The sequence below is a fragment of the Procambarus clarkii genome, chromosome 19 (assembly GCF_040958095.1).
Source record: "Procambarus clarkii isolate CNS0578487 chromosome 19, FALCON_Pclarkii_2.0, whole genome shotgun sequence".
Taxonomy (NCBI): Eukaryota; Metazoa; Arthropoda; class Malacostraca; order Decapoda; family Cambaridae; genus Procambarus; species Procambarus clarkii.
The window spans coordinates 23,212,946-23,230,445 of NC_091168.1; the positions used below are offsets into that span (position 1 = coordinate 23,212,946).

Consider the following 17,500-nt stretch of genomic DNA (forward strand, 5'->3'; position numbering starts at 1 on the left):
AGCGAGACCGTCGCTCTACCGTCCGGCCCATTTGGTTGGAGGATCAGAGTGAATTCCCTTGAATGGTCTTCTTCATAACTGGTCTGAAAAGATATACCATGCATCAGCGGGGGTGTGATATCCCCTGCCGGCAGCAAAATGAATATCTGTCTACAGTCGACGTAGAAGATAACTGGCGGATGCAGGCTTTGGTTTCTGATGGGCAATGAAAATATGAGCAGGTGTTTTCAGTTGGGGGCCAGTTAGATGGTATTGGAATGTACACAATTATCAATAAAACAAACAAGTACTTGTAGAACCTGAAGTAGGAATAAATACCATACAAGGAGAACGTAGTTGAAGTGAACTTACAATTCGAAATAAAGCAAAACACAAAATGCAATAAGTGAAAATTTAACACACACACACACACACACACACACACACACACACACACACACACACACACACACACACACACACACACACACACACACACCTCTAAACAATTTTCCTCCCCCTTTGCAACTTCATTCCTATAGCCCTTCCTAACCTAACCCCCTAACCTATATTGGGGTTAAACCCTCTAACCCTCCCCTCTCACTTTCCATTCCCCCGCCCTCAGCCAGCACTTACAGAGATGGTAGCATTGGTGAGCTGGACCCCATCAAGCCACCAGGTGAGGGAGGCTGGCGGCCGCGCCCCGACACTCTGACATACCAACTCGTATTCCTTCCCGGCAGAGATGGCCTCGCGGGACGCCAAGATCTTCACCGACAGCGGCTTAACTGCACAGGTAGAGAGAGAGAGGGGAAAAAAGCGAGCATAAATTTACCAACAGCATTAGACATGTAATATAGATGGTGTTCAACAATGCCATCATTGACAGCGGCTTGACAGCTCTGGGAGGTGGAGACAGAGGGGGGAAAATACATTACAATCAGCATTAAAACAATGAGTTGGAGATGGACTTGAAGGTATCTGAGGGGAAATACACTAAACTCATAAACAGTGGAATTTGTCCTTGTCACAGTGGGTGGCTGTGACCGTAGTATGACAATCGACTTGAGAATGGTCCAGGACGGACCGAAACGTCGTCGTCCCTTCAATTTCTAGTGTGTGGTCTGGTCAATATGAGTATTGTGTATGTATGGTAGCTAACCTCTGTTATAGCTTCTGCATTAATTACAAGTAGATAGAATATAGCTTGAAGTTGATATGTAATGAGGATATATATAACTGTAGTAATTTCAATTCCTTAAAGTTTAACCTGTCATGTAACGAAGCAAATACCGATCAGGGTCTGTGTTACTGCCCCTGTATTTTGCAACTACAGGGAATGTAACTGATCAACACGCTTGGGTATGAATACTCACCTAGTACTCAAAACCTAATATAGTACGTAGGATTGGGCTTCAGCTCCTAAACACCACCATTTCAAATGTCGCTCGTCTAATGAAATGGCTTTCAACTGTTTTTTTCTGATTGTTACAATTGTTTTATAAATCTGCTTTTAAAACGAGAATGGAGGTAGCCTCTTTCTGATGTCCTTATAGTTCACTTCAATTGCCACTTTACACTTAAGAGCATTAGGCCAGTGAGCTGTATCAGTGGGGAAATACTCTAAACTTCTTTATCAACTAGATATGTCAATAAAACAATTTAGAACTCATTGCATTAGACAACCCACTCAGGGGGGGGGGGGAGGGATCAAGAGCACGTGTGTGTATGTGTGTGTGTGTGCGTGCGTGTGTGTGTGTGTGTGTGTGTGTGTTTTACACCTTTATCAGCAATGACCTAACATCTATGACGATATTTCCTCCCGTAACGTAATATTCCTTCTCAGGTAACACGCGTTAATATATTCATTGTGCCATAAATCCATTTCCAATATTGCAAAAAACATTTTTTGAAATGCTTACACCGATGTGCTCGACCCAGTTTGATGTTGCTTACCTACTAAATAAAACTAATTATAGTGCGAATAGCTAATGTCCTTCTAATCTCGCTCATTAATATTTTGACATGGCATATTAAAATGTTTGATATTTGATCCGTTTTTTAATTGAATGAACTTTAAATGTCAACAAAACTCGATAGCAGAGGTATTACTCAAATCTCATAATAATCAAGTGATTACCGGAGGTGTAGTGACGATCGTATGTAGTGAAGAATGTGTGTGTAGTGAATAAAATGTTTAGTGACGAATGCATTAAGTGAAGATCGCGAGTGTGTGTGTATATAGAGTTTTCGATATCGTGAATAGTGAACAGATATCCGAGATAACCCAAGCCAGCTCAGGGGTATCAATACCCCCCTTTTAATACTCACAGTTCATCTCGATGGTGATGGAGGTCTGGGCAGGGACACTGTGATTGCTGTTCGACGCCCGACACACTAGGATGGCGTGGAGGTGGCCTCGAGTCAGGTGTTCCAGTATGAGGGTGTTGGTGACGGTGTGTGGGCGTGGGGATTCGAACGTGTCGTCGATCATCTCCCCCTTCATCCACCAGGTGACGCGGGGCGGAGGCTTACCTGTGGGAGAGGACGGCGGATGGATGCTGGGTTACCTGGGATGAGGAAGAGTGTGTGTGTGGGTGTGTGTGTGTGTGTGTGGGTGTGTGTGTGTGTGTGTGTGTGTGCGTGTGTGTGTGCGTGTGTAAATAATATTTGTCGACTAATAGCAATTTCTATTTGATGATTTGCAGTTATTTAAAAAAAACAGTTATTTATTGCCAATTATTTGAGTGAATTTGATTAAATTATATTTGAAGACATTCTGAGTAGATATTTTTGGGAAGACACATAAAAAGATACAACAGTACACCACATAACATGAAAGCTTTAACTAATAACTTAAACTTAAACCATTAAATGACACTGACAAATTAATAGAGCAGAAATTTTACTTGAGTCGAAACAATTTATAATTCCCTCACCATCGTGGTGTTATGCAACATATTTTTATATTTTTAACATTGCAACTTTTTTCGTGTTTAATGTGCAAACTCTGTTGTTATCCTGCTCTATGTTGGTCGACCTCGCTTGACACATGACCAGCGGCAGAGAGGAAAGCAAGCAGACTTTGTTTGCGAGTATGTGAATGAAAGGTATATTTGCTAAACATATAAATATTTCTGAAATTTTTATGTGTGCTATGAAACAACATAGGTTCAGTAACAAATATTGCAAATGCAATTTTCAACAATACGTGCATTGTGTGGGCACTTTTTGCTCTAGTTGCGTTTCGTTTGTGTAATACATATATATGACTTTTCCATCTAATCTTTGTTTTATTTGCCACCTCTTCTTTTATCTGCCGTTGAGCATGCACGATAGATTACGACAACGCTTGCTATAATATCTATTATGTTTCATCCGAGACTATGCTTGCGTGTGAGTCTTGGAGTGAATAATTCAATCATACGATGATTATAGCACTAATGAAGTTATCATTGATGAGAAGATGCATGCAAGATTCTCCTTTTGACTATGATAGAATTCCTGTTTTTGGATATACGAGAGAGAGTTAGACACAGATGACATAAAGGATATATATATGTATGTAATATATACAGAGAGAGAGAGAGAGAGAGAGAGAGAGAGAGAGAGAGAGAGAGAGAGGAGAGAGAGAGAGAGAGAGAGAGAGAGAGAGAGAGATACTCACCACCATTAACCTCACAAGTAAGGGTCATTGACTCGCCCTCATTGTAAGGACCCACCATGGTCCATACCTGTGGCCCGCCTTGCTCCGCCAAGATGGTAGGCTCGTGCGGAGGAACTGCCAGAAAGATAAACCAGATCTTCAGTACGTTACAGAATGAACTTACAATTATATCACCTACGTGTGTGGGAGGACGAACAGTTTCTGGAAGAGATATGTAAGTTTATGATTTACATCTCAACAGGAAAATATATATGATACTGGAGACTTACATGTAGAAAAATAATTTATTACATACCCCATTTACAGTATCGTTACCACCACCACCATCTTCACTATCATTAGTATAATCGTTAGTCTCCCTGAATTTAATGATTCAGGAATTTTGTTGTTTTTTAAATATAATAATTTTCCGTGAGAAAAAAATTATGAGATTTGTACAGTCGTCGGCAAAGAAAATATTATCTAAATAAATATATGTTATTAAAACAACATGAACTATTACTCATTTCTAAATGGAACAAAACTGTATTAATGAAATGTGAATGGCAAGAGAAGCAAAGTAAAATCCCAAACAAATCCCCTAGATGTTTTAATCTAAGTAAAATTCCAAAAGTAAGGTAATCCAAGGAATTATAAAAATCCCTTATGAAGAAAGAGACTATGAATGCCTAACTTACATTCCTTCGACAAAACTACTGAGAAATAAAACAAAGATTTTAAATTGGAGAAATTTAGATTTGGTAAATTGATATGAAGGTACTCTGACGTAAATAGGATTTGATGGTCTGTGGGAAAGTGGCCAAGATACATTATAGAAGCAAGCGAAGAGAGACAGTTTGGATAATTTGGGTAAGATGGATGAGGTGGAAAAGATGGATGGTGTGGACCAGTAAACAAATGGGTGGAGATGGATTTAAAGGCAGGCTGTCTCGCATGGGACAATAGGTCAAATGGAAATGATTTTATACGAAGTTATTTCCTTGGATCAGGTAAAAGTGGAAGAGACAGACAGACAGACAGAGAGTATTTGTGTGTGTGTGAGAGGAGGAAATGGTCTTTTGAGATTAATATCAAATTACATTGTGAGTCAATAGCCACAATCTCAGGAGGCCTGAGGGAGCATTGCCGTCCGGTGAGAATAAAGGGACTAACTGCTGGAGACTCAGGAAGATAGAGATGGGGGATGATGATGGCTGTCAAAGCCAACTGCTGCAATTGCCGATGATTGATGGCTTGAGACTGCTTGTAATTCATCTCTCTCTCTCTCTCTCTCTCTCTCTCTCTCTCTCTCTCTCTCTCTCTCTCTCTCTCTCTCTCTCTCTCTCTCTCTCTCTCTCTCGTATTTGACAGTTAACACAAGGAGCTAGTGTCCTACTATTACAGGAGGCCGACGATGGAGTGAACTTACTAATAACGGTGAGATTAGTTCGAGCGTTTCTGGTGGGACTCTTCTTGAAGTCAACTCTGCAGCGGTAGAGGCCCTCGTCCGAGGCTCTGACGTTGTCGAGCACAAGCGACGCCGGCGTGGACTTTAGGTCGAAGTGTCCACGTCCTCCCAAGGTCTTCTCGTCCGCCCAGTTTCTGGCCTCGAGAACGCTGTGCTTTCTGGAGTCGTAGCTTGGAAACGGGAGAGGACGACATCATTTTCGTGGGAGACGAGGGTTGATATGGTGTAAAAAATGACGTGAGTTGTGTGAGATATGTTGATTATATATATATATATATATATATATATATATATATATATATATATATATATATATATATATATATATATATATATATATATATATATATATATCGGGAATCTAAGGGATGGGGAGACATCCAGAGTCAAAATCAATGTCTAACTCTTCTTTTGAGGGGGGGTCGATGAGCAATCTCACACCTGGATACGTACGTGCTCTGCATTGCTCTACACCAACATGTCATATTTTCCTATGTGGGAAGCACAGCAGCACGTCTGCTGTGGCTTCCAGGACAAGTAATTATTTCACTGTTTATAAACAAAAAAATAATAATACGCATCTGAAAAAAAAGGCCAGCTAATGGACAGTTAAAACAAAAAAACGTTTCGGAACAATACTGGCAAGTAATTTGAAACCTAAAAATTTTTAGGGTTTGACAGTGAGAAATTCAGTGAGAGTTTGACGCTTCTGTGGTAGAGTTCTTTTGATATCTTTGGCACTCTGGAGAGAATCCCTCTCACAGAGTGCTTAGTTGGTGCCTCCCACTTTGAAAAGCTCCTTTTGTGTCACTGTATATATATATTGGATATATATCAATCTATATCGACTCCCATATCAGATAGGAGTTGAAGGTGCAGCAACCATGATGACACTCAGGTGATGATGATGATGATGATGAAACCCGCGATTCATTTTTAGATTACATAAATAAGATATATATAAGTAAAGAGTAATATATTAAATTGCTCAAGGGTTATTGGGCAATGCGTGACAGCTCCATCTTTTATCTTTTCTCATAGAAGACCTTGAGCATTATTGAAATTGATGCGATATAAAGTTACAACCAACCCACTACCATTCTGAACACGTCCTCTTAACTATAGTACATCTCATTTTGTACGTTTTGGTCCCAAACGTGTGTATTAGAAAGTACCGTGAAAAGTAGCAGCTGGAATACATTAGAAAGTGATGTGGTGGAGGCAGACTCCATACATTGTATCACCTGTGGATATGATAGATCTCGGGAAGCTCAGGAACCTGTACACCAGTTGATGAGACGGGACCAAAGAGCCTAAGCTCAACCCCAGCAAACCCTACTAGGTGAGTACAAATATCCACGTTTTCTATGCATCAGTTTGTTATGTTAGGTCTGGTTATTTTAGATTGAATGCTCTGGTACGTGTGTTTGACGTTCAGTTAGCACCTTCTGTTTTGTACGCAGTGGCAAGTCAAGAGAACGGTGGCACTGATACCATAACCACATGAGTCAATATTATTATTGACAATTGTGAGCTGCGGGGTCTAACAGCCTGGTTGGCCAGACCTGAGGCCTGGTCCGGAGCCGGAACTCAGAGGCAAGCATCCATCATTTAAATAATTCACTATCCTCGCTATAATATCATCACCATCCTCATCATGATTATCGCCTTCATAATCTTTATTGTTATCATATCCAACATTTTTGTTATCACCACAACCATCTATTATGTGTTATCATATCCAACATTTGCTCTGATATCTCTAATATCACCACCGTCACTATTGATATCATCTCCAATTGTTATTTCACCCCTATTTTCATTATGCAAACTCGTAATATCACCATCTCCATCCATATCTTCACCATCATTCCAACAAATTTCACCGCTACTGACACCGATATCAATTTCATACCGATATCATCAGTATTCAAAGCATCACCGCTTCCTATACCACCCTCACTATACACACAACCATACTCAACCAAAATCATCACCTCCAAATTCACCCCAATCACTATTATCACTCCCACAATATGATTACTACTATCTCCACCAGTCTCACCAACCATATTACCATCATCAAAATCAATGCAAACCCATAACCACTACGAATATACACTATTCGTCACCCTCCCCACCACCACTATCGCTTCACTGACTCCACCATTACTGCTAATGGTATAGGAAGCACCATCGCTGGACACAATCTAACAATCTCACTTAAAACTGTCCTCAGTACCAAACTTCACCTATTTGACACCACCACTACCACCAAAAAATCCCACTATCACCACCACCACCTCCAAAAAAGCTCAATATCACCACCACCACCACCTCCAAAAAAGTCCCCACCGCTGCAACCACTAGCCCAAAAAATAATCCCAATATCAAACAAAAGTCCCCCTCCACCTCCACAAAAGTCCCCCTCATCGCCACCACCAGCACCACGAAAGAGCATAATCATCTCTATACCACCACAAAACTAGTAGTCACCACCATAACAAAACTCTACAGTCACGGCTTCGACCACCACTCCCCCGACGGCCTTGCCTCCAAGATCAACACGGCCTCAAGTGAGCAGCAACACACTGGTATAATCCTTCCCTCCCCTTCCTTCCTCGGGCTCAGAGCACTCTCAGAAAGTCGTGGAAATCCGCCTCAGAATGTCTTCGTTATTTTGCATTGGTCTTTATGTTTACACTCACTTCTCCAACTGGAGGGGAAGATGGAACTGGAGGAGAGTGTGTAGAGATAAAACTTTATAAATATAAAGTTTATAGACTTTATAAATAAATAAAAGATAAAACTAAAAGGATTAAATATATAAATATAAGTGACGTTATAGAGAAAATATCGCTGAAGGAACAGACGTCAATGTTTTCAAAATTCCAAAGACTATATAAACACAAAACACGCCCTAAGAATATGGTATATAAATATCAGGTATCATTTACCACCAGAATATGTGTGAGTTATCACACATATTGTGATGATGACAGAATCATCATTGATGTACCAGGTGACTGAGGGGGCGGAACCTACCTGTAAATGGGCGCTCCGACTCCGTCCTTGTACCAGAGCACAAGAACGACTCTGTCAGTGGAGTCTGCGGTGACCACATCACACGGCATCTCTGCTCTCCCTCCCTTCTCTACGTGGGCTTGAAACAGCGGCCCGGCTGAGGGAGACAGAAAAAAAAATTACCATTTTTAATTGTGTTTTGTAATTATTCATGTTTAATATATTTAAATTCGGTATTATAAGCCACGTGCGTAATAGTGTTTCTTTATACACTTGTAGGTCCATATGTATGTTTATTGGTTGTTAATAAAACAAATTTTATAGAATCCTTGAGAAACGACCTAAAATGGAATTAAATTAACTGGTGAAATATACAAGTTGCAAGTCTATTGATTCTCTCCTGAGATCTTTTTATTTGCATACATTATATTTTATGATCTTGATACGAGAGAAAACAGTCATCAAGCTAAGACTACAGACGATATCAAAATACATCAGATAATACAACACATCTCCTCCAAACGCTCACTGTCTCTTTAAGATTTAACACTTAAATAGATGCAGGCAAATAATATTAAATACAGACCAATAAAACTTTTAAACTAAACACTGCATTTGAGATCGGCCAATTAAATAAAATATTCTTATATCACGATGCCCAATACTAATTATATACATAATTATCATTGATCCTGAACTGAAACATCTCTGAATTAATGAGGCAGTAAGGTTTTTAATTGGCTTCAAATCTACTGGTGATAGCATTACAGAAAATTTTATTGAATCGCTAATGAGACATCACTAAGAGGGGAAATGATGTGATAAGAACGAGGGCAATGAGATGATAAAAATGAGAGGAAATGCAGCGATATAGACCTCATTGTTATGCTATTTTATGCTTCCATTTTACGTGTAGTGAGAGAGAGAGAGAGAGAGATAGCAGCAGATGAGCCAGAAGTAACAAGATCATCAATCAAGGACAGTTGCCAGATAACATGGTGTTTTCAGAGAGGGCGTCTGAGCTGAGGAGATCATTATTATGGAGGAGAAGGGGAGTGACCCCGTGCTTTGTTCGCTGACCTCCACGTCTTTACCACACACACCCAGACTAATGGTCATATTTACATTAGTGGGAGACACGCACGTGGGGAGGCGGGGTATGTTAGTTAAGATATAAATGTATGAGAGAGAGAGAGGAGAGAGAGACACAGACAGACAGACAGACAGACAGACAGACAGGCAGACAGACCGACAGGCAGGCAGACAGACAGACAGACAACCCGGTTAGAATGTCAAAGAGACATTCACAATTAATGGTTTTGGTCAATAACCATTCGCTAACCAGAGGAAAGATTCACGAAGCAGTTACGCAAGTACTTACGAACGTGTACGTCTTTCCTCAATCTTTGACGGCTTTGGTTACATTTATTAAACAGTTTACAAGCATCAAAACTTCCCAGTCAACTGTTGTTATTGTTATAAATAACCTTCTGGTGCTTCAGAGCTCCTTAACTGTTTAATAATTGTAAACAAAGCCGCAAAAGATTAAGACAAAATTTACAGGTTCGTAAGTGCTTGCGTAACTGCTTCGTGAATCTGCGCCCAGAAAGTTCACTGTGCTATCCGATGATCTATAGTACATTATTGCCCAACTTTACTTTACGAGGAGACCGCGTCTCATTATAAGTACTATGCACCACATCTGGAAATGCAATAGACTTTGCCCTATGCAATGGACAAATTTAACATTAATTTATGCGGGAAAAATGTTAGTGAATGATAATATATTTCTGTAAGCTTATTATATCACCGATTGTTTCCCAGCAAATGCAAAACCTAACATCAATTTCTTCTTCTTACAAAACATTTATGTTGTAACACTGTTGAGAAAGTTGCAGCAAAATAAAGAAATGTGTTAGAAAAGTAACCAAAGATTGAATCAAATATAAACAATTGGTTGTAACAACGAAAACAAACTTTGTAGCTGTGTAATAAAAAGTTCAAACTATGTAAACAAACGTAGAAATGTAGAAAAACGTAGCAGCAATGGAAATTTGTGAGGGTTGAGCTTTGGATCTTTGGCCTCCGCCTCTGAACTGTCAATGACCTGGTGTACAGATTATGACGCTTATTGGGCTCTATCAAATCTACATTTGAAACTGTGTATGGAGTCAGCCTCCACCACATCACTGCCTAATGCATTCCATTTTTAACTACTCTGATACTGAAAACAATCTTTCTAATGTATCTGTGGCTCATTTGGGTACTAAATTTCCACCTGTGTCCCCTTGTTCGAGTTCCACCCAAGCTTAATAGTTGGTTTTTGTCCACCCTGACAATTCCTCTGAGAATTTTGTAGGTAGTGATTATGTCTTACTTTACTCTTCTATCTTCTAGGGACGTTAGGTTTAGCTCCTGTAGCCTTTCCGCGTAGCTCATACCTTTTAGTTCTGAGACTAGTCTGGTGTTATACCTTTGAATCTTCTCTAACTTTGTCTTGAGTTTATCTACGTATGGATTCCAGGCTGGAGCTGCATACTCTAGGGCTGGTCTAACATAAGTGGTATAGTAGGTTCTGAATGATTCTTTACACAAGTTTCTAAAGGTAGATCTTATGTTGGCCAATCTAGTACATACCGCTGTTGATATCCTTTGGATGTGGGCTTCTGGGGACAGGATCAGTGTGATATCAACCCCCAGATCTTGCGACACGTTAATTAAAACAAACGTTCTAACAATGTAAACAAACGTTGTAGCAATATAAAAAAAAAACACAATAACAACGTTAACGAACGAGGTTACATGTGAATCCTTTCACATGTAAGCTTTATCAGTTGAAACATTACAGCTTTATCAGTTGAAACATTACAGCTTTATCAGTTGAAACATTCATCTACTCGTACATCTCTGTACTTCATTTCTTTATTTGTTTCACAAGACTGTCTTTTTTATTATTTCACACCTGCACCACTGCATGCAGCAATAAAAGGCATAAGCAATTTTAATCCTCTTCTGTGGCCCTCCCTCGTAACCTCTGGGTCGTGGAAGCACCAGCCACAATATTCGCAGAACAAAAATGGCTGAGTAAATCTTATCTTGTTACGTCGTTCCCATCCCTGGAAAATCGCCCAGGTCTCTCACCGCAAGGCTTTCAGTTGCTGTTGCATTAAGAGTTCAGAGGGAGGGGGGCGCGCCCCGGCCCGCCTGAAAGGTTCAATTATGCATGGTTATTCCTCTCAACTTTAATGCGAGTTTAATGGAATGACCAGAGGGATGGCATGGGGGCTTGTTATCAATTTATGTAACGGCTGCTTTTTTGATGAAGCATTGTGGAGATAACATTATTTAAACCAATTCAAAAGGATTTTTTTTAACGAAATCGTTAACATTTAAAAATGATCAAAGGTAATATTTATCATATTTTTAAACATGGGAATCGGTTAAAAATTAAATAGTCCTCAGAATTACACCAGCGTAAGTTAATGTGCTAAAATATCTTTTAAAAGAAATATATTAATGTGATTTAATCAAGATTTTGTTGGTGGTTAATAATCCATTTGATATTACCAGCTTGGTGAAGTGGAAACGAATCATAAATAGACAATAACCATTTGATCAGTGAAATCATTACATTCTATTAAATAATCCCTTCCAATTTATCTGATTACTGAAATCTAAAGTGAGTGGGATAAGGATTTAATCCTTGGACACTCCACTGGGTGAGGATAGGTTATTCACTCAGTAAATCCTCTCGAATAATTCATCTAATTTTGACGTCAAAATCCCCAACAGACAAAAAATGATATACTATAAATCACAGAGGATCATTTCACATGTGTTTCAGTCTATTTATGGGTAGCTCAGTTAAATTTGAACAGGTTAGGCACAGGTGTTTCTGTAACACTATTTCTGTACTCGAGAGGACGGGTTGATTCCGTACCATTTGAAGGCTTCATTCTCGAATCACAATCCGGGATCCCAGGTTCCATTCACGGGCTGAGCAAGAAATGGTTGTGCACGTTTCCTTTCGAATTAAGCCTCTTTTTCATCTACCTATATATAGTTATCCGGGAGTTAGGCAGCAGTTATTGGGTTGTTTCCTGGGATAGTTAGTAATTGTACCTTAATAAAGCAGACCTCGTTACCAACCTAAAGTCTAATATATATATATATATATATATATATATATATATATATATATATATATATATATATATATATATATATATATATATATATATATATATATATATCCTGTCTAATATAATATATATATATAATAATAATAAGTCATATATATATATATATATATATATATATATATATATATATATATATATATATATATATATATATATATATATATATATATATATATCCTAATATATATATATATATATATTTTTCGGGGCTTCCTGTCCCCGAAAAAAAACGAATTAAATATCTGATAAATTATGATTATTTTTATACTGCTATAAAAACATAGATAAATCCATACTTCTAAAATATTATATTATTTTAGGAGATACTAATGCGAAATTGTCAAAAAATATTAATGAACAATACCACAATATTATTATATAATCAATAAAATCTAATGTTCTGTAATTATTATGAAGATATTTTGTTTTTATGAAAATATTTACAATAAAGTATTCATTAAAAATATAATAAATATTCAGATAAAATTGTGCAGATTGGGGGGGGCATTTGAAAAAAAATATAAATGATATTATTTAGCGAAGTAGTAATGAAAAAAATAGGAAATATGCTTGATTGTATTCATAAGTATGATCAATATATTGAGCTAAATCATTAAAATTAGCACTGGAATATTTCGATAAATATATATAAAAAGATGATGAAGAATACAAATGTGATAACAAAATGAATCAAAGTAAATGACACAAAAAATCAAGGTCTTAAAATCAAAGCTGTATATAAGAAAAATATATTAAAAAATGCACAGAAACAAAATAATTTATTATTAATGTAATCCCGAGTCCCCAAAACATCAATTTCCTTTTAAACCCGATAAAAGGGTCCAGGTCTAATTTTTAATTCAGTTCCACAGTAAAACATAGAATTAATCCCGTTAAGAGGCTTTTAATCCAATTACCTCTGATGAATACACTGTGGCTCTGAATGTGTTGTCACGTTCTTTCCAACATAACAAACATACCCAACATACGCTGCTCAAGAGCTGAAGAGAGTTAAAAGGAGAATTTTTTCTTCAGAATTTTTTTAATTCTCTTAGTTACTAATTACCTAGCATCTCGACTTTTAAATTCTACTTCGGAGAGTCGATCCTCAAGCAGCCAGATCTGAGTCAAGAACTTAGGCTTGAGCGCTTCGTTCATGCTTACTTATAATATAAGAGTTGCAGTCCGTATGCAACCCTGCAACTCTGCAGTTCTGCAGAGTTGCATGTACCTGCTGTACCTCCATCACGGATTATTCGAACGCTTCTGGAGTGCCAAGGTCACCAAAAACCGTATATTGCCTCACACACAATATTCCAAACTTTCCATTCCCTTAGGTTCTATGAGGCTCAAACTGCGGACCCCACGCGTGTGGGGATCCTCGGCTCGAGTCTAATAAATACCAGGTGAATTAAATGTTTATTTCCAGGGAATTGTGGATGACAATTTATATTCCAAACTTGACGCTGTTTACTGGTTACAGATTTATACAAATTCGGGTCCGGGGTTCCCATGGCACTTCAGAAAGCACTCCCATTAAAATTGAAAAACGATGCAATGCTACAGGAACGGACCGAAACTTCGTCGTTTCTTTATTTTATGCTTTATGGTTTAGATATATTATGTTCAAGCATATTATTGTGACTCATCGCCTGCAGACCAAAGCGCGTCTTTCAAGAATGTATTCAAGTTCGAGACACGTGCAAATTTAAATCACAATATCATAAGGAATTTACTATAAAATATTGATGCAATAAAATGGGATCTAACTCTCGTCCTTGGAATCTCCCAGACACACGCACTGAAGCACGATGACCTAAACGTAAGTTAAGCTAAAGCACTACCTGACACACTTGGAATTTGTAAGATAAAATTCGGTCCTAAATCCAAGTTTTAAGAGGAATTCGCATGCAAAAGTGTATAGAAAATAACGCTCTAGATCGTTTCCCCTTTTTAACGTACAATGAAATGAAAACAAAGTGATTTATCAATTATTAAATTTTGAGGTACAATATAAAGACTCTATGACATAGCAATGAAAAGGTAACATTACCCAGTCAAGTGTAATAACGCAGGCGATGAGTCACAATAACGTGGCTGAAGTATGTTGACCAGACTACACACTAGAAATTGAAGGGACGACGACCAATCGACTTGAGAATGGTCCAGGACGGACCGAAACGTCGTCGTCCCTTCAATTTCTAGTGTGTGGTCTGGTCAACAAGTGTAATGACGACTTCATTGATCTCTAATTTTGGCAATGCCCTGCGAACCAACAGCTCTGTTGTTTGATTATCAAACGAACGTTTTTCATTGGCTAAATTATGTTATATGGGAAATTTCGTGAGAATTTTTTCCATAGCTGCATCCCAGATTGAAGAATCAGTTGCATACCATCAAAAACAATACATCTCAATTTCTTGAAAAGCCAATCAGGAGCATTATTTAGAGTGATTTAGAAAAAAACTACCAATTTTGCTAGAGGAAACTTCTCAATGTAAATTTTGTATAAGTATATATAAATAATACATGTTATGCTATTATTATGACTTTATGATAACAAAACACAAAACTATTTACCGTTCAAGAAATTCCTTGTCGTTAATTACTTTATGAAATAAAATGAAGCAACACATAATTTTGTAGGCCGGTCATTAGTGAACTGGACCCCACAAACCTACAAATCCTTAGTTCAGCGAACGATAACTGGAATCAATAGTAAAGGGATGAGTGTGATTAATAAAGCAATGTCAATATCAGGAGAAAGAGCAGTGAATGACAGTAGAGCAGAAAGATCGCTAGATATGGCACCAGTATTGACTTTAATGTGTCATTACCATGCAAATAGGGTGGTGGAACGATGCATATATCGACGCTAATTGAACGATTTGTAGCGACATTCGTGTAGGTATTTTTTTTTCGCTCCCCTATTCAGGTGATCAGTAACAGCTCCATAAACTTCCATCGGTTGTCTTAAGGAGACATTCGATTAACGAAACATGTTCCTTGTGAAGACGTTTCAGCCCGTTTCCTTTCTCCTGATGCCTACCTTCACTTTGTAGTAAACAAACACCCGTGTTTGAAGAGGTGTTGAGGATTACATCCAATCAAAGATTAATTGTTGGTTTTGTGAGACCCCTCACAATTTGAAAGACTTTCATTCCATCACCCAGTATAAAACGCAGCCTGATATTCATTACACAATTTCAAAAACGTTATGTTATGTTCGTGTGTAGATAGTGAAGACTTTCAAGACCATTTATAAAAACACGGAAGCTTGGAGTTATAATTTCACTTGTCAATACGGCTCTTTGTATCTGTCTGCCAGACAGAAGAGTCACTATCTAGGGCTTGTTATGCGCTATTCTACTCACTTTCATATATACAGAAGAGCAGAAACTATCGAAAAACATTAACTTAACATAGTCGCTTGAAATAAGTAAGTGCTAAACAGAAATGAAAACGACATACAAATGAATAAGGCTGATAAACGAATAGAATAAAGTAATAATATTAAATATGGAAAAGAGTGAAACGAGGGGTAACCACCTTAAATTTAACATGCAAAAAAAAAAAAGAGAAATTTGATGTAACTGGAAGTTTTCAGGTAAGGAGTTGTAAAGGGGTTGTTATTGAATCGTAAACAATGTGATACAAGTAAGACCGTATAAGTTACAATCACGAAGCTGACCATTAGAAAATTAACTCGCAATTCTGAAAATAAAGCAAGTGGCGATTATTTGACCGTCCTGGACCACATTCGACTTGATAATGATCCAGAAAATACCGAAATGTCGTAAATTCTTTAAATATTTTTAGGTTTATGGGTTTAGTGCCTAAAAAGATACATGTAAAAATTGTATTGTATTCGTTGGGATTGGATTACTCAACTGATAGCTGGAGATGCTATCCTTTATAGAGCCTTTATGAGTCCTTTATTTATCCTTAATGAAAAGAGCTTTATAGATCCTGTGGAACATAGGATCTATAAATTTTACTCTTTATAGGAAAATGGGGTGAGTGTCATCATTAGCATATCGGAGTCCATTGGTAAAGCGCGCTTCTTGGGATACCCAAAACACAGGTTCGATCCCTCCAAAGTTTTCTGAGTAAACTACTAACCACTCACGCATGCTGAAAAGCGTGTTAAAAAAATAAAAAACACTTACACAAGAATACGGTGAAAATCTAAGCGGATCTCTTTGTACGTGGAATTATTAGAAAACCGGAATATCAAGAATTCCTTAGAAACTTGGAGCAAAATCATTTGTTTTTTATACGATTCACTACAGCAAGGACGCATGTAAAACTTTAGTAAAAACGTGTGTGTGTGCAGAATATATAAAGGTAAAATATAGAGACTGAAGCCCAGGTTGTGTTTAACTATTTCCACACGCACAATATTGAGGATAAATTATTACTGAAGAAAAGGAATGCGTGTGTGAGAGAGAGAGAGAGAGAGAGAGAGAGAGAGAGAGAGAGAGAGAGAGAGAGAGAGAGAGAAAGTATGTGTGTGTTAAAGGTCCAGACTGTAGAATAATGGGTGCGAGAGTCTAACATATCAGTTAACAAAGCCTTTTCTCTAACTCAGTTTTACCTGATCAAACAGTTTGATTAGCTCCGTCAGAGATTATTAGCGCATGCAACACTCTTTAAATAATAGCTTTTCGTGGCTTAATTTACTCTTATTATTATTTATTTTACAGAGATTTGTATTTTTACATTATTATTCGTATTATTGCAAATCCCTATTGTATTCTAGCTAACTGCATTTGATAATGCATTTGTTTTGCTTATTTTTACATACATAGTTTTATCTTCTAAAAAATTTTACATTTCTTGCTTTCATAAGGTAAAGGCATGTTATATAACTAATTTCTTCATCTTTATTTGCAGCTCTTGGGCTCTCTCCTTTATTACACGTGTGGAAATGTTAAGATATTACTTATACTGTGCATTCTTTGTGTGGCGAGTCTGAGCTACCACTACCATTACCATTACCACTGTGTAGCTTGGTTTTATTGCACAAAGCTACTACAAGGGCTGGTATATGTTGCTGGTGTGGTAATGCTGAATCTTCAATTAGGTTATAATGTGTCTCTGGAGTGGTAATACTGAGCCACCGCTAGGGGGTATTTTGTGGTCGTTGGTGTGGTAACGCTCAGCAATTACTAGAGTTAT

General features: G+C 37.7%; 1 protein-coding gene across 1 annotated transcript in view; it reads right to left on the bottom strand.

The window, feature by feature from the left end:
- Nucleotides 1-17,500, bottom strand: part of LOC123757703 (nephrin) — a 392,732-nt gene that overhangs the window by 18,020 nt on the left and 357,212 nt on the right. Inside the window, exons 2-6 of the mRNA XM_069327363.1 lie at nt 8,139-8,274; nt 5,055-5,263; nt 3,647-3,760; nt 2,311-2,514; nt 616-767 (exon numbers count right to left, since the gene is read on the bottom strand). Of these exons, the coding sequence (XP_069183464.1) occupies nt 616-767; nt 2,311-2,514; nt 3,647-3,760; nt 5,055-5,263; nt 8,139-8,274 (815 nt within the window). The remainder of the gene's footprint in view (nt 1-615; nt 768-2,310; nt 2,515-3,646; nt 3,761-5,054; nt 5,264-8,138; nt 8,275-17,500) is intronic.